We start from the raw sequence: 26,412 nt of genomic DNA on the forward strand, positions 1-26,412 counted from the left end.
AATGCGTCACAGTGTAGGCAGGTCAGTTGGTAGATCATGTGGGTGCTTTCACACGTGGCTCTGCCTTTGATCGTGTACGCCTTCCGGGTTACGGGACTGGAGTAGGTGGTGGTGGGAGGGTGCATGGGGCAGGTTTTACACCGGGGGCGGTTACAAGGGTAGGAGCCAGAGGGTAGGGAAGGTGGTTTGGGGATTTCATAGGGATGAACTAAGAGGTTACGAAGGTTAGGTGGACGACGGAAAGACGCTCTTGGTGGAGTGGGGAGGATTTCATGAAGGATGGATCTCATTTCAGGGCAGGATTTGAGGAAGTCGTATCCCTGCTGGAGAGCCACATTCAGAATCTGATCCAGTCCTGGAAGGTATCCTGTCACAAGTGGGGCACTTTTGTGGTTCTTCTGTGGGAGGTTCTGGGTTTAGTTATTTGTTTCTCTACCAGGTCGGGAGGGTAGTTGCGGGATGCGAAAGCTGTTGTCAGGTTGTTGGTGTAATGCTTCAGGGATTCCGGACTGGAGCAGATTCGTTTGCCACGAAGACCTAGGCTGTAGGGAAGGGACCGTTTGATGTGGAATGGGTGGCAGCTGTCATAATGGAGGTACTGTTGCTTGTTGGTGGGTCTGATGTGGACGGACGTGTGAAGCTGGCCATTGGACAGGTGGAGGTCAACATCAAGGAGAGTGGCATGGGATTTGGAGTAGGACCAGGTGAATCTGATGGAACCAAAGGAGTTGAGGTTGGAGAGGAAATTCTGGAGTTCTTCTTCACTGTGAGTCCAGATCATGAAGATGTCATCAATAAATCTGTACCAAACTTTGGGTTGGCAGGCCTGGGTAACCAAGAAGGCTTCCTCTAAGCGACCCATGAATAGGTTGGCGTACGAGGGGGCCATCCTGGTGCCCATGGCTGTTCCCTTTAATTGTTGGTATGTCTGGCCTTCAAAAGTGAAGAAGTTGTGGGTCAGGATGAAGCTGGCTAAGGTAATGAGGAAAGAGGTTTTTGGTAGGGTGGCAGGTGATCGGCGTGAAAGGAAGTGCTCCATCGCAGCGAGGCCCTGGACGTGCGGAATATTTGTGTATAAGGAAGTGGCATCAATGGTTACAAGGATGGTTTCTGGGGGTAACGGATTGGGTAAGGATTCCAGGCGTTCGAGAAAGTAGTTGGTGTCTTTGATGAAGGATGGGAGACTGCACGTAATGGGTTGAAGGTGTTGATCTACGTAGGCAGAGATACGTTCTGTGGGGGCTTGGTAACCAGCTACAATGGGGCGGCCAAACCCAGAACATCCCACAGAAGAACCACAAAAGTGCCCCACTTGTGACAGGATACTTTCCGGGACTGGATCAGATTCTGAATGTGGCTCTCCAGCAGGGATACGACTTTCTCAAATCCTGCCCTGAAATGAGATCCATTCTTCATGAAATCCTCCCCACTCCACCAAGAGTGTCTTTCCGCCATCCACCTAACCTTCGTAACCTCTTAGTTCATCCCTATGAAATCCCCAAACCACCTTCCCTACCCTCTGGCTCCTACCCTTGTAACTGCTCCCGGTGTAAAACCTGTCCCATGCACCCTCCCACCACCACCTACTCCAGTCCCGTAACCCGGAAGGCGTACACGATCAAAGGCAGAGCCACGTGTGAAAGCACCCACATGATCTACCAACTGACCTGCCTACACTGTGACGCATTCTATGTGGGAATGACCAGCAACAAACTGTCCATTCGCATGAATGGACACAGGCAGACAGTGTTTGTTGGTAATGAGGATCACCCTGTGGCTAAACATGCCTTGGTGCACGGCCAGCACATCTTGGCACAGTGTTACACCGTCCAGGTTATCTGGATACTTCCCACTAACACCAACCTATCCGAACTCCGGAGATGGGAACTTGCTCTTCAATATATCCTCTCCTCCCGTTATCCACCAGGCCTCAATCTCCGCTAATTTCAAGTTGCCGCCACTCACACCTCACCTGTCATTCAACAACATCTTTGCCTCTGCACTTCTGCCCCGACTGACATCTCTGCCCAAACTCTTTGTCTTTAAATATGTCTGCTTGTGTCTGTATATGTGTGGATGGATATGTGTGTGTGTGCGCGCGCGAGTGTATACCCGTCCTTTTTCCCCCTAAGGCAAGTCTTTCCGCTCCCGGGATTGGAATGACTCCTTACCCTCTCCCTTAAAACCCACATCCTTTCGTCTTTCCCTCTCCTTCCCTCTTTCCTGATGAGGCAACAGTTTGTTGCGAAAGCTTGAATTCTGTGTGTATATTTGTGTTTGTTTGTGTGTCTGTCGACCTGCCAGCACTTTCATTTGGTAAGTCACATCATCTTTGTTTTTAGATATATTTTTCCTACGTGGAATGTTTCCCTCTATTATAACCACATATATATATATATATATATATTTCTCTTAACATACAGATTTACAAAGAAAATACCCAATTTTTAAATTTTTTTTTCTAATTTGGAAAGTCACAGAATGCTGAATTTGTTCTTATATTACTAGATATAACATATAATTATAAATAATATCTTCTTTGTTCCAGCTATCGCTATTATGTAAATATTTATTACTAACAATTTAAAAACTGCATTTTTTACATGTTTTTACGAATTATTTATTCCAATAACCCCTTCACAAAACTTATGAAAATTGCACAATGTATTGTTTGGGTAATGTGATGGTAATTAATGCAAACTCAGTGGGTAATACCTTTGTGTGTGAAGCATTACAAATTTTTAAACATTCTGTATATTTCGCATCACTGAATTTCTAGGGTAAAAAATGGATGTTCGCAACACAGTTTCCAGCGCTCCACTAGTGAGAACTTGGCCATGCGCAGTTTTGTGTTCTGTTGTAGCCCCTAATATATCGATCATTAAACATCCAGGCAACACCAGAACCACAAAAAGAAAACGGAATGTACAAAGAAAAGTGGAAGAATCTGAAACATGTTTTACACAAACAACATCTTCAAAGCTTTGTGAAATGTACAGGGTGATTCAAAAAGAATACCACAACTTTAGGAATTTAAAACTCTGCAACGACAAAAGCCAGAGCTAACCACTATCTGTCGGCGAATTAAGGGAGCTATAGAGTTTCATTTAGTTGTACATTTGTTCGCTTGAGGCGCTGTTGACTAGGCGTCAGCGTCAGTTGATGCTAAGATGGCGACCGCTCAACAGAAAGCTTTTTGTGTTATTGAGTACGGCAGAAGTGAATCGACGACAGTTGTTCAGCGTGCATTTCGAACGAAGTATGGTGTTAAACCTCCTGATAGGTGGTGTATTAAACGTTGGCATAAACAGTTTACAGAGAATGGGTGTTTGTGCAAAGGGAAAAGTTCTGGACGGCCGAGAACGAGTGATGAAAATGTAGCACGCATCCAGCAAGCATTTGTTCGCAGCCCAGGAAAATCGACTCGCAGAGCTAGCAGAGAGCTGCAAATTCCACAATCAACTGTATGGAGAGTCCTACGAAAAAGGTTAGTTATGAAACCTGAACGTCAACTACCCGAGGCGATGGATCGGCCGCCAGGCAGCCCGTGACAGAGCACTTCATCACTGGCATCACCTTGTATAATGTACATGCGGTTGGTGCTCAACCAAAAGATAAGTTACATGTGCACCCAATGTGATGTGTAGTTTCAAAACCTAAACATTACTAATCTCGGCAGAGATCTATCCTGAGAAGGAGCAATTACTGACAACGTTATCAGATAGTTACTCCAAGCAGCAGATATAGAAATACATACCCACTTCCTCCCATTATTTAATTTCAAAAGCTCGTTAAATAAAGAATGAAAAAGATATTTGAGCATGCCCAGATTCCTCCTGTAGGCATCCACTGCAAAATTATACACTTAATGCTGCTCCGGAATATTATCTAAGTGATGACAAAGGCTGCAGCAGGCAAAGTCTTAATCATGCAGGTGTTATCTCAGTTAGTGAAAACGTTAAAAAAGGTAAAGGGAAATATGACAAGATCAGTAAGACAAACATATCTTCTAATGAAAAAGGGGAAAATGGTCCAACGAAATTCTACTCCTTACAACCAAAATGGGTAAAATGCCAGCCAGTGAAGGAAGTATGCACATGTGTTTATTGCACTAATTTGAAACTTATTTGTTTCATCATAAGCAGTGTCACTGGCAAGAAGTACACAGAGATGGACTTGATGCTTTTGTGTACATGTCATGAGCTGTAAAATAAATTTTGGTTGCACGAGTGTGTTCTGTGTCCTGGTGTTGAAGGAATGCTCATTGAAGCATTATAGCTTCAGGATACTGACAATGACATAGCCTATGCATTGTGGGAGGGAGGAGAGTAGGTGAAGAAGATACTCGAGCTAAGGAAGTTTGTTACAGAGGTTAGGCATTGGGTCATGAAAGAAGTAGCTCATCGTCATACCCATAGGAATCAGATGCAGGCCATTGCAGTAGTAAAATCAGCCACAGTCCACACTATTGACACATTAGTTCTTCATTTTGATTTTGCTGAGAACTGGTTTGTTGCTTTATGGAACGAAGTTCAACACTGCCACTGGCAAACATAATAAGTGTCGGTATTCACAAGGTGTTGCTCACATACTTGGAACATCACACTGTTTCGTTATTGTCAGTGACCATCTCATTCATGATAGTGCACATGCATGTTATGCTGTCAGCATAATTGATGACATAGCATCAGAGGCCACACATTTCCTAACCCTGTGTGTGTGTGTGTGTGTGTGTGTGTGTGTGTGTGTGTGAGAGAGCTTTACACTTTTACTTGGAAAACAATGTACAAGAATTGAGACAAAATCGTGGATATTTTCAGCAACATGTGAAGGGTTAGGAGGCCTCTGTAAACAGCCTGGATTTTCCATTGTTTGAATGTAACAAGATTTAATCTCTAGCATTGATGCTATAAGAGATGCTATTGGATTTATACAGACCATATGAAAATTACTACAAAATGCAGAACACTTACTTCTAAATGAAACTACGTTAGTGGAATTCCATTTAAGAGTGGCATATACATTACAAGAACAGTTCTCCACAAAATATAGCCTGTTACAGTGTGTGAAATGCAGAGACCTCAGTATACTTTAGATGGCTTTGCTGTGAGCTACTTTGTTTCTTGTGTTTATGAAAATCAGTGGTGGGTGGGACATATAATTAGTGTCTCTCATGAGCTGCAAGATGTAATTGTCTCCTTTATGGCATACCATGGTCCAGCAAATTCTTTCGAATGGCCATCATCAACAGATGAAAGTGCTGTTCCTATTTCCCAAGAACTACCCTTGTTGGATCATCCTTGCCCATGTGCAAATTCAGCTCGGCTATACAAGTTCAATAAGCAGCAGATGAAAAAAATAAATGAACTCTTTTCAACAGTGCAGTGTTGATTGTTACAGTATAGGTAAATTTAACTCATAGACTATCATAAAGAAGTAAAATCATATTGGAAGACAATAAAAATTTGAGAATAACATCAGAAACAAAAAAAAAAAAAAAAAATGCATAGACAAAGCTATTTTCTATAACTAGTTCTTTATAAAATGCTTGAACAAAATGAACAATTGTTTTTCTATTCACTTATAAAGGCTGTGATTAATTATTTTGACTACAATATGCCAGTTTTGTATTATATTTGCTCAACATCAGCAATCAATTTAATTTTTTAAGTGTCTATGATTTTTGACCTTGGTATGACTATGTCTAACATAAAAATTATTCAAATTTTGCACTACAAAATAGTAACCACTCACTGCATGCGAATAACTAGGTCTACCATAAAAATTTCTCAAATTTTGCTCCGCAAAATACTGTCCACTCTGATTGTACCTTCCATAAGTACAATGACCAACTGACGTATGATGAGGGTTTTAGAATAAATAGTTTATACAGGATCAAAAAATTTCAGATAGAATGTAGAAATAATCTGGTAGTTTAACTGGGTGTCAAGCAATGCTCAAAAAAATTTTTTTACTGAGTTTTCCAGAACAATTTTTGATTTTTCCAGGTTCGCATTGTGCTTGGAGCCTAACCAACTTTGATCGATTTAATGAGAAAATCTACAAATTTTGTCAATGTACAAGAAGATAATGAGGGTCATACTCTCGAGTTTTTTTTTTAAAAAAAAAAGCTTTAAAATCAACATTGTTTATTTTAACTAAGAAGTAAATGTACCAGGATGTGACAACAGAATTAAGTATGAAATGTAACATGAACAAAAAAATAGTAATGTTCCTCACTGTAGTCTACAGATGCACTCTAACACAAATTTATCCAATTCAGTCACATTAATGTAACCACCACCTATGTTTGATGTGCAAGAACCACTCACAGATGGCAGCACTAGTAGGGGATGGTGTGCAAGGCATGTGGGGGGATGCAGAAAACAGTGGAGTCATCGTCTTAATGCAGTGATTTATCCGACATCCAAAAGGGCTTTTGGGCCAAGGGTGGAAGCATTTCCAATACATCTAAGTTTATAAACTGTTCAAATGCCACCATGGTTAAAGTATACTGTGCATGGCAAAATGGTACTATCCAAAATCAGCACTGAGGCAACAGTGGTGCACCACAAGCTGTAGATGATGGGGGTGAACTACGGGTGCAGAGATGTGTGCAGGTGAATAGACATGCAACTGCTGAACAACTAACCACCTAAATGAATAAATGGGGTAACAATAGTGTCTCCTCAAAGACCATTCAGCAATCGTTGCTGTGTATGCGCCTCCACTGCAGGCATTTAGTTCATGCACCTACACTGACTGCTGTTCATTGGCGATGAAGGCTGTAATTCGCACACAAGTACAGCTGCTGGACATCCACTGTGTGGCAACAGGTGACCTTTTCATGACTGATTGATATATTAACTGACAGGGACCAAGCGGCGAGGTCATCAGTCCTGCGATTCCAAAGTTAATCACAGAAGAAAGAAGGTCCACTAAAAGTGGATGGATCCAGTCAGGGGAATCAAATTATAAAATAATGAACATAAAACACTGACAAAGAAAGGTATGAAAAGTGAGATCAAATCCAAAAACTGAAAAAAACAAGGGGGCGGTCATGGAGTCACAGACAGAGAAGACTGGAAAATAAATCCCAACCACAACCAACCAGTCCCTGCTCCAAGACTAAAGTAGAACCTTACACCTGGAAATAAAATCTACTTTCATGGAGGAAACTGAGAACCAGTTCAACCACCTGTGGATCGTCTGCTAATATTAAATTTAAGGAATTGGGAAGACTATACTTAACATGAAGGGCCGAAAGGAGACAGTCCACCAATATGTGGGATATCGTCACCCACAACATGGGTGAGAGTCGTTACATAGGAGGAAACAATGGGTGAGCTGCGTTTGCCCAATTTGTAAATGACATAAAACAGTGAACTCCTTCTGAGAGGAGTGAAAGAAAGAGCGCCAAACTGCCGTAGACTCCTTGATTGTGTGGAGTTTATTACCATGAGCAGTAACGCTCCAGATGGCATTCCAATTTGGACAAAGAGAGTTGATGCAGATCTGCACATCCGCATCTGGAATCATGAAAGAAAATGGGGATAAGTATCTGCTTCTCTAGCCGAACGGTCAACCAGTGCATTCCCTGGGATGACCATGTGTCTTGGAACCCAGAGAAAGACAACTCAACAGGCGGCAAGCTCAATGCCAGAGGGAATGTCATGGATAGCAGAGACCAAAGGGTGACAAGAGTAGCAACAGTCGACAGCCTGCAGGCAGCTCACAGAGTCTGAACAAATTAGAAAACTGTGGAAGGAGGCCTGAGAAAAAAAAAGGAGGTCCCCGTGAATGGCTAGAAGCTCTGCTGTGAACACACTAGCATGATCCCAGCAATAAATGGTGTTCGAAGCCCGTAGGAGATGCGAAAGCGTATCCCGCATTATGCTACACATAAACAGACCCAACCTGTCAGCAGATCAGTGAAACTAGATCCAACGGGCAGGGCCTGCAGATTAGTGGTAAACAATGGCCTTCAGATCGGCAGGCCCAATCCATTTGAGATACCCACAAAAATGACCTGCAGTTCTGGCCTGTCTTTAAGTCCACTTGTGTGGCCAGCTATTCATACGTCACAGACATCATGTCGATGAAATGAGACCACAGTGATCATCCATGCAGCAGACAACTTGTGTGAATGCTATGAGAATCAATACTATTTAGGACAGGTAGCAACTCACTGTACAGGTGATCGCCGAGCCACAGACAAGCACATAGAAAAGACAATCATATTCTCAACAACTAAGTTTTTGACCATAGCCTTTGTCAGAAAACTAGAGCACATACACATTCACACACTCACCCAGACACAACTTGTGCACACATGACTGCTGTCTCTGACTGCTGCATCAACAGTCTCCGAGACTCAGATCCGAACAAACCACTCTTCACGTCTCCCTGCCTCCCATCAGCAGCTGCTATGCTAGTGGCAAGAAGTGGGGGCAGTGCTGGTAGCAGGCTCAAGGAAGTGGTAGAAAGGGAGAGAAGCAGTAAGAATGAGGGAGTAGGGAAGCAATGCATGTACTCAGTAAATAAACCAAAAATGAGATTTTTCCAGTTTTTTACCAAATTTTCCTGGTATTCCCTAACATGTTTGAAATTCCCTGATTTCCAGAACTTGTGGCAACCTGTTACCATGTGCATTTCAAAAGATGTGCATTAACTGCTCAGATCAACACCCTCCGTGATCTTGACCGCATCGCCACCAGCACAAACAGTTATGAGAAAGGTCTCAGTCAAATTTTTGAACAGAATGGAGTTGTCAGAGAAACCTCTTTCAAGGCTGGCATTGCCGTGGAAGAGACTGCAAACAACACTGATAAATCTCCTCATATTTTTTGTCCACTCTTGTTCCCAACAACCATAATACAGAACTGATTTGACGCGAACAAAATCTACATAAAATTCTTTAAGGACTTCCTTCACTGACATGATCTCTACTAGACTTCAGAACTCATGGGCAATGGCATTAGCCTCATGACCAACAAAGCAATTTAAGACAGTTAGACGTGTCAATGCCATGTCTAACTGTCTCATCTCATGGTTGACATCAACTGCTACTTCTTGGATTGAACATGGAATGCCCTTCGTAAGGAAATAAGCCGGGGATATTTCATCCAGAATTTTGGATACCATATTCTTTATAAATGTAAGGCACTCATTCTTCAATGCCAAGACAACTTCCTCCGATATGTCACACTGACCCAGAGTATTTTTGGTTCTTATCTGATGTCCACTTTAAGAGGCTGTAACTGATTTTGTTATCATTCAGATCTGTTTTGCAGGTAGTCTGTTTCTACAAATTTCTGGTTGGACAAATTTTCTAATTACGTCTCTGACAATAGACTGGAAGGAATTATAGAGAAAAGGAGTCATGGGAGCATCTCATTAAAATTTAGTCATAAACGGCTCCACCTGAGCAGCCACAGACTCAAGAAGGGCAAGATGAACTATCAGCATCTTGCCTCTCAAAGACTTAACACACTACCTGGGGTAACAAAGACTCTTAGGAATTCTAGTAGTGACCTTAGGTTTTTGTGTTATCTACTTCTGTTCCTTCTTTACTCGTTTTATTTATTATTTATTTACATGGAAATTCCATAGGACCAAATTGAGGAACAAATCTCCAAGGTCATGGAACGTGTCAGTACATGAAATTACAACAAAGTATAACAGATAAAAATAAAATGTTTATGAACCCAAAAAAAAGGCAATCCATAAGTTTACTTAAGCACAATCGACAATGCAAGAAGAATGAGCTTAATTTTTCAAGGAACTCCTCAACAGAATAGAAGGAGTGACCCTCAAGGAAATTCTGAAGTTTCTATTTGAAAGCGCATGGATTACTGCTACGATTTTGGAATTCGAGTGCTAGCTTATCAAAAATGGATGCAGCAGTATACTGCATACCTTTCTGCACAAGAGTTTCTCCTTCCTTTACACATTTTCAAACGTTTGCTGAGCCCAGACTGACACTATTTTATTTTCCTCCTACTAGACAGTACAAAACTTCTTTGGGGAAACAACAGGTGCTTGTAATATTGCTGAAACCAGCTTGGCAGGAGGAAACATTTTGAAATAGATTACATAAAGCTCTCAGAAACTGAACATGATTCCAACCAACGCTAGTAAAAACTGCCGCAAAGCCGCAAGGCCACATGTCCCAAGGTCGAACACCATGGGACCCTCTCAATAACTTTTGATTTTGAGCTGGCTTTTCAGTTCTCTTAGGAATGCCTTATTGACATCAAGGCCGTCCACAACTCTTTTTGGTGAATCACCATCTCACTGCTCTTCACCCAAAACATTTGAAATAGTGTTCCATTCATTTGGTAAGTTTGGAATCTGAAGCCTTCTCTTTTTGTGTCTTCTGATTAAGCTCATTCCTACGCTCTTCACAAACTCAAATCTTGACATTGTATCCTTATGCAAATACATACTATTTGTGAACCTCAGCTCACTTATATTTGAAAATAAAATATTGCCAGTGACCACCTCCTCGTTCAGCAGTTGGCTGAGTAGTTGCTGCACTTCATGTTGAGAGCAACTATGCCAGATTTCATAGCATTATAGAGACAGCTTACACTACACTCGTTCGTCCTCCGTTAGAATATTGCTGCGTGGTGTGGGATCCTTACCAGGTGGGATTGATGGAGGACATCGAAAGGCTGCAAAAAAGGGTAGCTCGTTTTGTATTATCACGTAATAGGGGAGAGAGTGTGGCAGATATGATACGCGAGTTGGGATGGAAGTCATTAAAGCAAAGACGTTTTTCGTCGCGGCGAGATCTATTTACGAAATTTCAGTCACCAACTTTCTCTTCAGAATGCGAGAATATTTTGTTGAGCCCAACCTACATAGGTAGGAATGATCATCAAAATAAAATAAGAGAAATCAGAGCTCGAACAGAAAGGTTTAGGTGTTCGTTTTTCCCGCGCGCTGTTCGGGAGTGAAATGGTAGAGAGATAGTATGATTGTGGTTCAATTAACCCTCTGCCAAGCACTTAAATGTGAATTGCAGAGTAATCATGTAGATGTAATAACGTCTGGTTTGCCATAAAGGTGTTATGGAGAGTTCCTGAAGACATAACTTTAACTGATGATTACAGTGAAGAAGAAAAAGTGATGTTTTACTAACGAGTTTGCTCAGAGGTTAATTCATCTAGCAAGTACCATGAAATAAAATACTTAAAGAACTATTTGGCCAGACTTGCTTGGACGCTTTTAAGAAACATAAGATGCCTGTAACAAAAGGTCTGAGAGGAATAATGTTTTATCATTATTCTAAATATAAAAGCCCTTTTATCAATATAATACCAGGAAAGTCACTGTGTCCAACACATTATTCTCAAACATTTGTCATTAACAAAGAAAGGGTTTGTGACAGTACAAATAAAGAATTCTGTGACTCATCAGAAACTATTAAAAAAGTGAAATTAGCTTATGAAATCCTACATGTATCACCTGCTACTAAAATTGGAAAAGAAAGTGATAAAAAGGGTCGACAGAAGCGTCCGATCCCACGCGTCTGCTTTGACCCGTGACGTAAGGGTGTTGTCGTGTGTGACGTCATGACGGCGCGGAGTTAGGTTTGTGAGTGTGGCGTGTTTGTAGATGTCGTCGTGTTGTGGTTTGTTGTGCTCTCTGGTGGTATGTTCAGGGTTTTCGTTTGTGTGGTGTAATGGGCTCAGTTTGCTTTTGCTCATTATTCAGAATTGTTCGAGTGTCGGCTGTGTTTGTAGTGTAATTCATTTCAGTGAGTTAACGATTTTGTGTGAAGGTTAATTTAGTGTTGTTCGCTGCACATCGTGTGGTAATTTTAGTAAAATTAATCTGCTGTTGTTTATGTTCACGAATGGATATGACGGATAAAATTAACAGTGCGCAGGTCAAGGGAAGTGTTCGATCCCAATGTGTGGCTGTGTATGTTGATATTGGTATCAAGAGATGTTTTTGAGCTATATAGGCCAATGGAAGTGTTTGATCCTAACTTATGGGATGGGGAGCCGCTGTTGAGCTATATAGGTCAAGGGAAGTGTCCGATTCCAGATGATATTTTGTGGAGTTTTGTGATGATGGTTTTTATTGTCGTTTTGTGTGGTTTGTATGGGGGTGGGTGTCTAAATTTGTTTATATTTAGTTTGCCCCACCCAAAAATACCCCATTTCCCGCACTTGTCACATTAGTGTCATTGGGCTTTTTGTGGAAAGTGTGTGTGTTCGTTTTTCAATGTATTTTCGTTCTCATAATGTGTACGTACCGACTTTATATGCGCTATATTGGAATCGTGGTTTATGGTCGTTTCCGCCATATTTGTGATGTCATGGGTCAAAGCAGACGGGCGGGATCGGACACTTCCGTATTTCCGATAAAAAGACTTTTTGCACTGAACACAAAAATTGAGAAAGTGGTAACTACTGTCAAAAAGAATTTGTAAGTCTCATTTCAAAAGAGAAGTTGCATTAAACCAGATGGAATTTCTAAAAATTCCATGACTGAATGTAATGATTTGATGGAAAAGCTAAGAATTAAACATCTTATTTTGAGCAACATGGATGAAGTTAAATTATCAGGTTTACTACAGAATTCTTGGAGTCGAACTTAAGTTAGTGCAAATATAATGTGTAAGAACATGTGATTAATTTAACAAAGCAGTTAGTAAAAGAGCAGAGAATTTTTACCAGCATTAACAAAGAAAAATGCATTAAATTTGACGGACAAAAACATGGTCGAAAAGGTACTAAGTTTTATGAGGATGACAGGATGACAATTACAGCCATTTGATGCTTTGCAAAAAGAAAGAAAATGGTACTAAGGTTCAGAGACAAAAACTATTTATACTGTATGATTTAAATGAACTATTCACTGAATTCAAAAAAGAAAACACTGACATTAAAATTGGAAGGCCAAAATGTTGTGAGTTAGGACTAAAGTGGTATCATATTGCTACAGGGGTACCTAGCACCCATAATGGTGTGTTTGTTTGTATCACCAGAATGTAAAGTTGATGATAGATGGGGTCAATTTTATTGCCGACTATAAACATCTTTTGGAAGTTCTGGTTTGGAAATTGACAGTTACAAATGTATGATCATGGGGAAAAAGTCAAAACTTCATCAATGTGGAAAACTTGACCCACTGACAGTTCAAAATATGGAGGTAGTGGTTTGTGTTTATGGCCTACTGTGGTGGGATTCCCAAAGTTGATAATATTGAGTGTTAAAACCAAGATGTGCATGTTACATTTTACCACCTACCAGAACCAAGGATCTCGTTTAAAAAAGTTGAAAAGAATCAAAACCTGGATGCCTATTAAACATGTATTGAAGAAGCTGCCACCCCCCCCCCCCCCCAATTTACACCTACGTCAGGGCAAACTTATAATCGAACACGCAAACTGTGTGAAGAAATTCCTATGTTGTTTAATGAGCAATGTAGTAAAAACAAATAAGGTGAGAACAAGATAATGTAATTAGGCAGCTAATTTTTTTTAAGCGATCACAGATACGTTCAAATTATGTAACTGATACACTTTATCCATTAGTCCAGATATTGCAGATACTAAGAAACATATTTTTTACTCATATTGCTATTTTTTCCATAACTTTTCACTGAATCTCAAGTTGAAATTTATACTGAAGCGTTTGATATGATAAAGGTCTATCAATTGCAAAATTTTCAGATTCTAATCTGGTCTCCTAACAACTGCAGGTTAAAGAAGGAAAAATTCAAGACGTATTTTTTAAAATAGTGCAATTTTTTTAAGTTTAAGTGTCTCATCAATGATACTCTATAAAAAGTAACTACACTGTGTCATGTAATAGCACAAAAAATATTAAGGATGGGAAATTACTATTCCTTTGGAAGATTACTGTTCAAAAAGGGAGGCTTTTTTTTTTTAGTTTATGACCAATAACTTCGAGCCATTACAAATATATTAAGGAGTACATTCAGCAAGGTGATCATGGTGTGTGCTGAACTAAATGCTTCTTATTTGAAAGGTCTGGGGCAACCATTACTAAATAATTTAAAAAACCACAGATGCTTATAAATGCTAAAAACTGCTTGCGGCCTGCAACAAAAATGGTTGCTGTTTCTAAATGATAACCAATAAAATATTTTGAAAATATTTTTGAGTCCACCAAACAAGAGGGACTTCACCTAACGAATATCAATTTTTTTCTGACATGGTCAAGCAACCAGTCTGGGCAATTTGACATTGATTAACTCAAATGTAAACCACACCAAACACATCACAGATCCCTGTTGGTAACATTGTCGGCGAGCATACATGTGCAAGACAATCGGATGCCAAAACTCCAGTGAAGAATAGTCTCACAACACAGAGTTGAGAGTGAACAGTGATTAAAGAAGGAAAGGCTGGATTTCAAGCCAGAGCACATATATGCAGAAGAAAAGAAGGGAATCTGATGGAGGAGAGTAATAAAATACGTGACAGATGGGCAGCAAACATTCATGAGTTACTGAACCCAGAAGTAGAAGGATTAGAACAATAAAAACTGGTAGAAATAACTTATTATGAAGCAGAGGTCTTAACACCAGAACCCACACTGAAGGAAGTGATACAAGCCATTAAGATCTTAAAAAACAATAAGGCACCTGAAGAAGATCAGATCCAGGCGGAACTACTCCAATATGGTGGGGAAGCACTCTGGAAAGCAATACACAAGTAGTACTGAGCATCTGGCAGGAGGAGAGCATGCCAATGGAGTGGAAAACAGCTATTATGTGCCTCATACATAAAAAAAGGAAATACTCTAAACTGCAGAATTACTGAGGAATATCCCCACTAAATACTACATATAAATTGTTTTCCAAGATCCTAATTGGGATGCTTACTCCCCATGTGGATAAGAGAATAGGAGATATCAGAGTAGCTTTAGACGAAATAGGCCAACAACTGACAAAATATTCACATTATGCATACAACTGAAAAATGTTATGAACATCAAATAAACATACAGCAGCTTTATATCGATTTTAAACAAGTCTATGATAGCATCTCAAGAATGGCAATGTGGAATGTGATGGAAGAGTTTGGAATACCTAAGAAGCTTGTTAAACTTACTATGATGACCGTCAGTGAAACCAACTGTAAAGTAAAAATACAGGGCAAAATCTCCAGAGAAGTGAAAGTGGAGATGAGACTGAGACAGGGTGACAGTATCTCCTCGCTGCAATTCAATCTCTGCCTCGAAAAAGTCATAAATCAGACAGAGTTACAGAGGAGGAACCATTTTTTTCATTCACTGCAGTACCTAGCCTACACAGACGATGTGGCAATACTCCCACGAAACACTGCTGTGCTGGCTGATGCCTATCAACAACTGGAGAGAGAGGTACAAGGGAACTTGGCCTTTTAGTCAATGACAAAAATACCAAATATATGGCAATGACCAACCAGCGAAACCTACCAAATCTCATGATAGCCGACAGGAGTTTGAAAGGGTTAGAGACTTCAAGTACCTCATGTCGACTATCACAGAGATAAATGACATCAGCAGCGACGTGAAAGCTACAACAGCAGTACACAACAAACGTTACTTTGCCAAACTACCCATGCCTAGGGGCCCACAACTGTCACGAAAATCTGAAATCCTAATTTACTAAACAATTATAAGACCAGCTGATATGTATGGTGCCGAGACATGGACCACGACAGTAAATGAGGAAAGGATCCTTAGCATTTTGGAGAAAGGTTCTGTGTAAAATATACGATCAACAAGGTTAGCACATCAATACGAATGTAGAATTAGAAGAACTTTTTGAAGAAACTGACATTGTCACTACCATTAAAATAAGAAGATTGCAGTGGGCAGGACACATGGTCAAACTGTAGGAAAATAGAATATGGAAGATGATTTTCGATGGCAAGGCTTGAAGCAGATGACAGAAGGGACATCCCAGAAAGAGATGGTTGGACGAATTGAAGAAGACACAAAAGAGCTGGGTGTCAGAGGATGGAGACGGAAAGCCATGGGCCGGACAGAATGGCAGGACATTGTGACGGAGGCCTAGATTCTACAAGGGCTGTAGAGGTGAGTAAGTAAGTATGGGGGCAAGAACCTTTCGATACGGTATTAATCACTAGTGAAGTGAAACGTGGTTGAAACATAATTGAATAATCAATTTAAAAGAACAATGATGAAATTTAAAAGAACAATGATGAAATGATACATACAAAACAAACTAATATTTCTACTAAGTGATTACAGATTTGCTTCGCAAAAACACGAAAGTGCCACAATTTCTAATGACCAAAAAACAAATATAATAAAATTAAGAATAAGGCTGGAGAAAATCCAGAACGAGATCTTGGATTTCTGGAGAAAGAGGAAATTTGAAATACAGATTAAGCTGCAATTATGTCTGTCTGTCTGAGGAGTACAAAACAGAAGAAAATTGCTGCAAACTAGAAGGGAAGAGATGTGCTATGTCAATCTTGGAATGAAGCAGTGGTAAAAGTAGAACTGAGAATATCAACATCCTCTCACGATCAAGACAAAGTTCGTATGTATACTGCAGAGTGGTCTCAGTCCTGCAGAAGAAAACCATGTTATCTCTGGCAAATTTGAATAAAAACCATAGAGTAACATTAACAAGCCCCAATTTTAAGAGGGATGAGTTCCCTATTCCTTGGTCTGCTTTTAAGAGATACATGTAAAATTCAAAACAAAGAAAAGAAAATATGGTAAGTAAATTGTTTATTAACTCAAAAGTAATGACCATAACTCTAAATACATTTAGTGCTCTGTGAAACGAGACAGGCAATGCCTTCATGGAAAAACGTTTGCAATTGCAACAGAACCATGATGTGCTCCGGCATGCAGCTCTTCACCAGAAGTAAATCAACGGTCACAAACATTTTTCCTCAGGCCTCCAAAGAATTGGAAATCACATGGGCAGAGATTGTGACAGTATCGAGAATCTGAAAGGTCTTCCCAGTGAAACTTCTGCAATGTACTCTAAACAACCTTGGCAATATGTGAGCCCATCCATCTGTCTTGTTTTCATTTGACTGTACCTTAGGGAATACATGGTGAAACTGCCTGTTCAACACATAGACCACCACCATATTTCAAAAGAAAGCGTTGTGCAGATCATTCAAAAATGTTGTTTTAATACATCAGATTCCCAAAACTGATTATGTACAGATTATAAGCATTGTGCAAGGAGCCTGTCAGTACACAAATAGTCTCCAGATATACACCACCAAGAATGACAATAGAGCCTAGTAAAACAACAAAGTGAATTACAAGTACTGCTATATTTGTCTGAGAATTGCATCTATCTGATAGTAGTAGTTATATTAAAGGTAAATAAATGTCGCATCAAATATTATGATCTGAAAGTTCATACATAACATATTCAAAAAGAAAGACTGGTCTAACATCTCATCGATGACGTAGTTAGTAAGAGATGGAGCAACTCAAACTGGGGAAAAAATTCGACCTGTCCTGTCCTTTCCTTTCCAAGCAAACCATCTCAGCATTCATGTTATGCAATTTAGGGAAACCACAGTAAACTTAGAAAAGGATGGCCAGAGGAGGATTTGAATTATTGTTCTCCCAAATATGAGTCCAATTTCCAACACTGTGCCATCTTGTTCAGTGGAAAATGTTCAAAGAATGTACAAGCAATTTACTTGGACATATGAATCACTATGAAAAAACCACATGGTTACAAAGCACACAACTATTTACACTAGCAGAACACACCTGTTTAAATCATGTTAGTTGAAATTAACTGTGTAATCCACATCAGTCTTCTTTACATTACTTGCAGCAGAACATGAGTGTTTAATCTATGTTATTAATTTTTTACAACACTCAGTCTCAACATTTACTGCACTTGAATTAGCTGCAGCTTTAGAATCAGTTCCCAGCATTCAACTAGCCTTCAACCTACCACACAGAATACAGTAACAGGAAAATTCTGTTTCTGCAGGCATGTGTTAACAAATTCGAGGTAGTATTAGTCTTAATTATTTGAAAATGAGCATTAGATTTAGATGTAATACTGATGACTACAGTATGTCATTACAGATTAACATTCAGACTGCCATACATATGGGACTTGAAACCAGTTATGACTTCTTCCAAGGCACCATAATGGCATTTAGTCTAAGTGATTTAGCTGCATCATGGAAAACCTAAAGTAAACCCTACATCAGATCAGCTCTTGAGCCGATTTGAATGTCTCAAGCATTATACACAACAGCAAATTATCCTCACAGATCAGCTCTGAGCCGATTTGAATGTCTCAAGCATTATACACAACAGCAAATTATCCTCAGTTTAATTTGGACAGATTATCGACTTCTTCCTCTTCTCACACTCGTGGATCTGGGTCAATTCACATCAAGTGGTGTAGAGGTTCTCACATGACCATAATGTATTATGAAGAAATTTTGTTTGAACATTTGCACCTTTCCAATAAACACTAGTGAAGTTCCATGATCACTAATTCAATACTTGCAGAGATCTTGCCTCTTGTTTGACCCCTTTCATGCAGAGCTGCATTGAAGCTCTATCAACAGCGTACCCATTAGTTTTTGGCAACATTGAGACATAATATATCTGGAAATATTTTCTTGAAAGAAACAGGTCTAGGGCATCTTGTACAACTTTTTGCATTCTCTACAGTTAAATAATTAAAAGAAATTTCATGAGCAATTTATATAGATAATTTGAGTAAAATCAGACAAAAAAAAAATATTGGCACTTGAAAAATAATATGAAGTTTAGTTTTCTTATATTCCCCTAAGCAAGTCTTGATAAATCAGATGCTTTGCATGTGACAATTTGCTGTTCAAACATAAAATTTCTGTAGACAACTTTTGTAAAAAAAAAAATCTCAAAAAGGAGTATTTTCAGCCCACTTACAAAAAGCATTTCCCGCAATCTCACTTAAACCCTTTACAATAGAGAGACTACGTTCTAACCCACCCAAAAAACTAAATTTGGTTTTGCAATGTGAGCAAACAAGACTCTATGGAAACTATGAAGAGGTGAAGGTCCTGTGAAATCACTGACCATATTCTGTTGGTTCTCTAATTGAATCTGACTTTTTAATTATGTTTTACAGATATTTACTACACTATGAGGAAAGCAGTATAAAAAATCCTGATGAATAGGAAGTGAGCTTGAATCAGCTTTTGTCATTACCCATTTTGACACATTTAAGTCAGTTTTTCTGCGGTAATAAATTCTATGGAATTAAACTAGTTTGTTTTGTTTTAAGACACAAAAACAACTAGGGTCAAACGCGCCCATGTCAGAACCTCAGAATACGAAGATGAAAAAGGACTAAAAAGTGACTACACGTTAAGCCCAATTGACGGAAGGAAAGATGGCTAAAAACATGGGACTTTGTGAAGCGTCCATAAAATACAGGGCAAAGATCTCCGCTGTAAATACTGTGCAGTGTTCCAGAAGCTGATACCGAAAAGCATTTGTGCCAACAATGAAATGCAGGCAAAGGCACTCAGTGCGAAGGTAGAGAAACATGGCGATAGAGCGAGTCCTTAGGAAGCAAGTGAAGTCCAAGGTGAACACAGGCTGGCACATGAAGCCGAGGTGGAGAAGGGTTCACACGCACTGGGAAAGTGGCAGGTAGAATGAAGATAAGCCGCCAGAGCAATTGCCAAAACAAACTCCAGGAGGTAACAGAAATGAGGGACACACCCCATACTGGCAATCAAAAAAGTCACCGAAGAAGGAGGCATGGGATGAGTGGCCTAGTATGGCAGACAAATGGCATGCATATCTGCTAAGGACAAAACAGTATAACAGTGGTAGTTCAGCAGCTTCTGCATACAGACTCTTAACCAGTCTAGTATGAAAGGCACCAGTGGCCAAACGAATGCCACAATGGTGTATTGTGTTGAGGTGGCGTAAGATGGACAGATGTGCAGATGCATAAATGAAGCACCCATTGCCTAGTTTCGAATGGACAAGGGACCAGTACAAACGGAGGACGGTGGTCCTATCTGCTCCCCAGGAAGTACTGCTGAAGAAACTTGGGACATTGAGCAACCGGGTAGAGATGGCGGCCACATAAGACGTGGGAGGATGAAGAAAGTTTCCTATCGAGCATGAGCCCTAAGAATTTTTTAGTTTCAACAAACGGACGAGCAACAGGCCCAAGATGTGATGATGGTAGAAGAAACCAACTGCGCTGCCAGAAATTTGCAGAAACAGTTTTGTCAGTGGAAAAGTGAAAGCCATTGCCTATGCTACACGAGTAAAGAGGATCGAAACAACACCGTAGACACCGCTCAAGGAGACAAGTCCATGAAGAACTGCATTAGATGAGAATTAAACTAGTTATAAACTTTGAAATCTAACTGGATTACTGAGGCACTGGAGATCACAGTAATAAAATTATTGCAGAATAGCTGCAACACACATTTTATAAAGTTTTACACTACTGTTGTATGTGTGAATTTTGGTGAAGTTAATAGCAGCCTGCCTGACATCTTTTGGAAGGGGATTCATGTTAATAAGAATTTTGAATGTGTCTTTTTTATTTTTTGATACTACTGATGTTTAATTCTGGTCCAAAGTATAGATATTTTCTGATTGCATAGTTTGCAGTTTATGTGGAACGTAGGTGTACTGATGTAAAACTGTATAAATGTGTTGCTAAGAGCTCCAAGCCAAATCTAGAAGAGGTTTCTTTTATGATCTTAACCTTTTGTTTACTCCAAGATACTTAAATGTTTCAGAAGTTTCATTAGGGTGTCACTGAATATCACAAGAAAACTGCACTGCCAGGCAGATGTTGCCACTTGTAAGAGCAGGAATAAAGCGCTAATCTGAAACCTAGCACTTTTCACTCCTTGAGGGCCAATAAAATTAATTTGTTGGGCCATGTGATGCTTAAAACTTACAAAAGTGTCCTTCTGGTCTGTGGAAGCCTTAGAGAAGTTTCCAATCCACCACTCTTTTTTTTCACACATGCATGCAGCACACTGTCCTTGCTCCAGGTCCAATGTTAAGATATTTTTTTCACTGTCACTAATTTTTGCCAGAAAAAAGAATGCGCCATTTCAATTTCTGCTGACCTGAATTACTGTTGAAAAAAATGATGATTTTCTGTAGTTCCTGTTAGAGTATCTGTATGCCTTAGTTTAAACCTCTCTTCTACTGACATTTCATTTTCCTCAATTTCTTCTTCACTCATGAAAGTAAGTTCAATGCCATTATGCTTTCAGTGCAGAAGTGAAACAGATCTATAGGCATAAGAATCTGCCAATTAATGGGCCCTCACAACCTTGCTCTTGCTGCTAATCACTGTATTGTGCATCCAATCCCAGCACAACACAACTTTTCATGACTTGTAGCATAAAAATTCTGTTCTGCCCTCATTCCAAAGTCTCTTTTACAATAGCACTAACTGAGAAAATTTTTGATAGTTTAACACTATGTGCTGTAGTCAACAATAAGATAATGGGTGTGGGAAAGCTGGATTAACTGTATTTTCACATATTTGATCAGCTCTTTGATGAAAACATGAACAGCAATTGTGCCATGTCAGAGACAGTCACTGACAATATAAAAACTCGCAGGCTCCACCTACCTGATTATGAGGAAAATAGACAACAAACGAATGGACTGATACTCGACTATTTTCCTCACGAAAACCTTGCATTATATCCTGAATGCTAAATGAATTATTTTCACAAAAAACCATTAGTTTAATAAGCTAATCTTCCTATAAATCAAATGTAAGGGCTTTGAGACACAAACTTTGATGTCTGGTCAATGTAATGATGGTGTGACGGACTCCAAATTTTTCTTTCTACTTCTTCAGTAGATTTGTCCATCGACATTTGCTTCGTACCCTGCGTGTCCCGATCAGTATGGATCCTCTGACAATACACAAAAATTCCCTGTGCCTTGATGTATGAAATAGCCTGAAACTGCAGATGCTACAGTTTCTGGCCCAGGACTCACTTCTCAGTTAAATAGCATGCATTCTTAAAAACTGTAGACTGCCATGCTGACACGCTCAAGTGATTTCCTCAAATCATTAAACTCACACAAAAAAGATAACACTAATTCAACCTTATTACCGGATTCTTTATGCCCTTTCATTATTTATAAAAAGAATTTTACAACTGCAAAATATAATAAAAACATGTCAGATTCGATTTGAGCCCCAGAAGAATTTTCACTTGCCATTCTTTATTAAGCATAACATGATTGCATTGCAAGACCAATATAGTTCTTTAGGCGGGATGTCCCATATTCAATACGTGACAATATTTATGGAATCTTTAGGCACTCATACAGAATGTTATGCACACAAAGAAATAATTATCACACTATGTTGTGAATCAGACAGGCAGGGATATTTTTGTTCATAATAGCATTTTCCAATACACAGAACTTTGTGAGATTTATCACGGGCTCATGAAATGCCTCTAGACTAACCAATATAACCACAAAAACTAAATAAGATGTTGTGGCATCAGATGAAAACACTGATTTACAATAATCGTTTTCTACATCTCCCAGAACAAAAAATGGTAATCATACTGACCACAAATATAAAATATCAAGTACAATTTCCTTTTCTGATGTCAAGCAGTACCCAAGTATCAGTATCACCAATTTATTTGCCCAAAGATCCTTTTATGACAGTATACAATTTGTCAGATTAACACAAGGAAAAACAGGCATATGAAGATATGCCTACATGTGTTTAATGAGAAGAGGGAAAGCCACATGGTTGGCAGTGACCTTATTAAGGGACCCATCCTGGCATCTACAGATTGCATGGTATTACAACATCCAAAATATAAACAAATTACAGATGTTTAGCTTGATAAATTTCAAGGCTAGCAGTTTTCCTTGATACTTTACTCAAATTAACCTACTCCACTCTCACCAGGAAGAGCATTTCTCATTAAATTTTTCGCATATACTTACAACTTAACTAACTCAAACGTAAGAGAAAATATAAATAATACTTATAGCACATTGCAAGTTGATAATAGAACCCTAAATTAAGTTTTTCCACTGACCCAAACTTATTGACATGTCTGAAACAGCCATAAAACCCTCGCATTTGGAAGAAAAACTAATAATCGTATTAGTAGTGTGTTGTCATTAGCATTACCATGCAGTATAAAATACATACAGTAATAGAACAAACAATCGGTCTTAAATGAGTCTTTATCCAATTATATCTCATAACGCTAAACTATTTCTTCTTATACGCAAACAAGTAACCATCCGTTACGTGGACATCAGAGTTCAACAATTTAACGATTACACGCTACACTCAAGTTTCACGCATTCTAACTTTCTACGTCACAATATTATTTAACTTCTAACTGCCTTCACGTTAATTGAACACCAGAAATGGATTCCTAAAATTCGTAAGCAGAAAAATATACTTTTTTCGGCTGACGAAGATGGTGGTCCTATTGCGATGGTATTGATTTTGCAATTTATGTAGACAACGTCATATCATGCAGATACCTAAATTTATGATACTTCCAAGTTACGTATGTAAAACAAAGTCAGGCAATATCAAACTGAATAACGACAGGTTTATCGAAAGTTTAAATCTTCAACTGATGATGTTTTACCTATCATTCAGCTGATCTTCAGTTCCTGGAAGTGGATGAACAACAAAATGCAATGACGACATTTCTTCTATTTCTTCCTGCGCCAAATGTTTTCTTTCAAATCAGATTTGTAACACACATAATTTCACACAATCCCATCAACAATCACTACATACAGCCATCTTCCACGACAGCGATCAAACTACGAGTAGATTGTGCTGCACTCTGTGTTTTCCGACCAATATATTGAAAGGACTAAGAAAATCCAACACATTATTAGAACTACAGTTTATCTTTAATAAACAACCAGTGGAGGCTTCCAAATATTGAGACCTCGTATTTGTTTTGAAACAATCGCAGATTCACATGCCACTACACATGCAACTCAACTAAGAATTTAGATATCACAGTTCGGAAAGTTCACGAACAAAACAAGTGACGACACCGAGAAAAGCCTATACCGCGGTAATTCGAAACGTAGTAACAAACAGTTAAATGGGTGTACAGTTAGTGTTAGCAATATGATAATGTTCAGATGACATCTAAAGCATATTGTGCCGTGCTTCACACCAAACAGAAGCTCAATTGGTACCACAGTTATATTAGCTCTGATGTTTTCTCGGCGTATTTCTAATTTACAGAATTCTGAGGGGTCCGCCACAGTCATGTCGTAGTTCCTCCACTATAGTCTGGTAAACAGACTCAATCTATTCGTCGAAATGTGGTTGAGGAATTACGACGTGACTCCCCTGGAAACCCGAGAATTCTAAAAGTCTTAATTATATTCGATTGCCAATTATGTCTACGTTGAGTAGTAAGGTTCATAATAAACATAAAAACTTTGAAAAAGGGCAATTTATTTAAGAAAAGTTTCGCAGTCAGTAACAGTTGATGTTCCACAAGAACCTCTCTACTCTATGGGCCATCTACTGTATCACTAATCGTGTTTTAGAATTTCCGAACAAAAAAATTTCACGAACTGCAATGTTTTATCTGCCTTAAGCATTAGGCGATGCAGATATAAACATTATTCTGTAGAAAATATAAATTTATATATTTTTTGCGACACAACGAGTAATTTCTTGCCTTCAGATTCAACTTATTACAAGCAAATGACAGTGTTACGCTGTTCATGTAACTCTCATGATGAATCTTCTTGCGAGCAGGTAAAAATTGCTAGTGGCGTTCCATATGGTTCAATTCTGGGACCACTCCTGTTCTCATTACATGTAACTGATCTCCTATATTATTCTGTAGAAGTAGATATTCTCTTGTTTGCTGACGATGCAAACATCATAATCAAGCCCCGTAGAGCAATAAAAGACATATTCAGAAATGTTATAGACAATAATAACACAAAACAGGGTGAAATGTGAAACATATGTATCTGGCAACACACAATTTTCAGACCATTTGATTTAATGTACAGGAGGCATTTCAATATTTCAAACAAAAAAATTTTTAACAGAAATACAAAAGTTTACATTATTTTATATACATTTCTGAGATACAGCTACACAAATGAATACTGCAGTTTCTGGCACACACAAATAGAATGTTCAAACTGTGAAACCGACATTGATTAAATCTTCAATGGAATAATAACACTTTTCCACAAGAAAAGGAAAGTGTAATCTTTTCAATGAACTAAGATCCATGTCAAATATACTACTGTCTTTTATTTTATTGTAAATCTTAAACGATATATATAGTCAGGTGTTTGAGTATTGAGTTTTGAGAAGAGTGTTGGGAGTTCAAAATTCTCACTGTGGGGAGAGCTGCAGTTGAGCTTGAAATGGAAAGAGTTTTCAGTATTATGATTTTTATATAAGAATAACAATACTTTATACATGTACAGAGAGGGAATAGATACTACTTTATAATCTTTTCACAGTTGTTGGCAGAATACCCATGTTTGGTAATAGACATGCTCCCAATTATTCTCTTTTGTAATACTAGGAATCTCTTGATGTTTGTTGAATTTCCCCAGAAAATTGTGTCATTGCAAATAACTGACTCAAAGTAGGAATGATACGCTACCCTTATGGTGTCTATGTTTGTGACACCTGCTAAAATACAAACTGCAGATGCTAAACTGTTAAGTTTATTTGTTAAGTACTCAATGTGCATGTTCCAATTTAGATATTAATCAAGATTTAGGGGACTAGTGCAGCAGGGGATACAACCCGTCGGCTTTGAACAATGACGTCACAAGTCGCCAGAGAGCATGTATTACAGAGATGAAAGAGCTGAGGAGAATGTTGAGAAACAAAGGAATGCGAGAGAGATAAACATTGATCTTGTCAAAAGCATAAGTGTTTTTTGACTTTTTAAAAAAAAAAAATCTCACGAGATAGAATAAACTGATCCTACTTTATTAAGCAATATCTTGTCAAAAGCCGAGAAGCGATTGTTCTTAATGTTCTAGCTCCCTTCAGTACGTAAAAAGTGTTTTTTTGGCTTTTTTTTTAAAAAAATCTCACGAGGTAGAATAAACTCATCCTACTTTATTAAGCAGCTCCCTTCAGTACCTAATAACTGTTTTTTTGCCTTTTAAAAAAAAAAATCTCACGAGATAGAATAAACTGATCCTACTTTATTAAGCAATATCTTGTCAAAAGCCGAGAAGCGATTCTTCTTAGTGTTCTAGCTCCCTTCAGTACGTAATAAGAGTTTTTTTGGCTTTTTTAAAAAAAATCTCACGAGATAGAATAAACTGATCCTACTTTATTAAGCAATAGTGTTTTTTTGGCTTTTTTAAAAAAAAATCTCACGAGATAGAATAAACTGATCCTACTTTA

The 26,412-nt window shown here is 38.8% G+C and overlaps 1 protein-coding gene across 1 annotated transcript in view; it reads right to left on the reverse strand.

The window, feature by feature from the left end:
• The window catches only part of LOC126237499 (E3 ubiquitin-protein ligase UBR5), a 370,559-nt gene extending 346,772 nt beyond the window's left edge, over positions 1 to 23,787 (reverse strand). The window contains exon 1 of the mRNA XM_049947657.1: positions 23,633 to 23,787. Within this exon, the coding sequence (XP_049803614.1) occupies positions 23,633 to 23,694 (62 nt within the window). The 5' untranslated portion in view covers positions 23,695 to 23,787. The remainder of the gene's footprint in view (positions 1 to 23,632) is intronic.
• Between the last annotated feature and the right edge of the window lie 2,625 nt (positions 23,788 to 26,412).

Source organism: Schistocerca nitens, chromosome 2, assembly GCF_023898315.1.
Source record: "Schistocerca nitens isolate TAMUIC-IGC-003100 chromosome 2, iqSchNite1.1, whole genome shotgun sequence".
Classification (NCBI taxonomy): Eukaryota; Metazoa; Arthropoda; class Insecta; order Orthoptera; family Acrididae; genus Schistocerca; species Schistocerca nitens.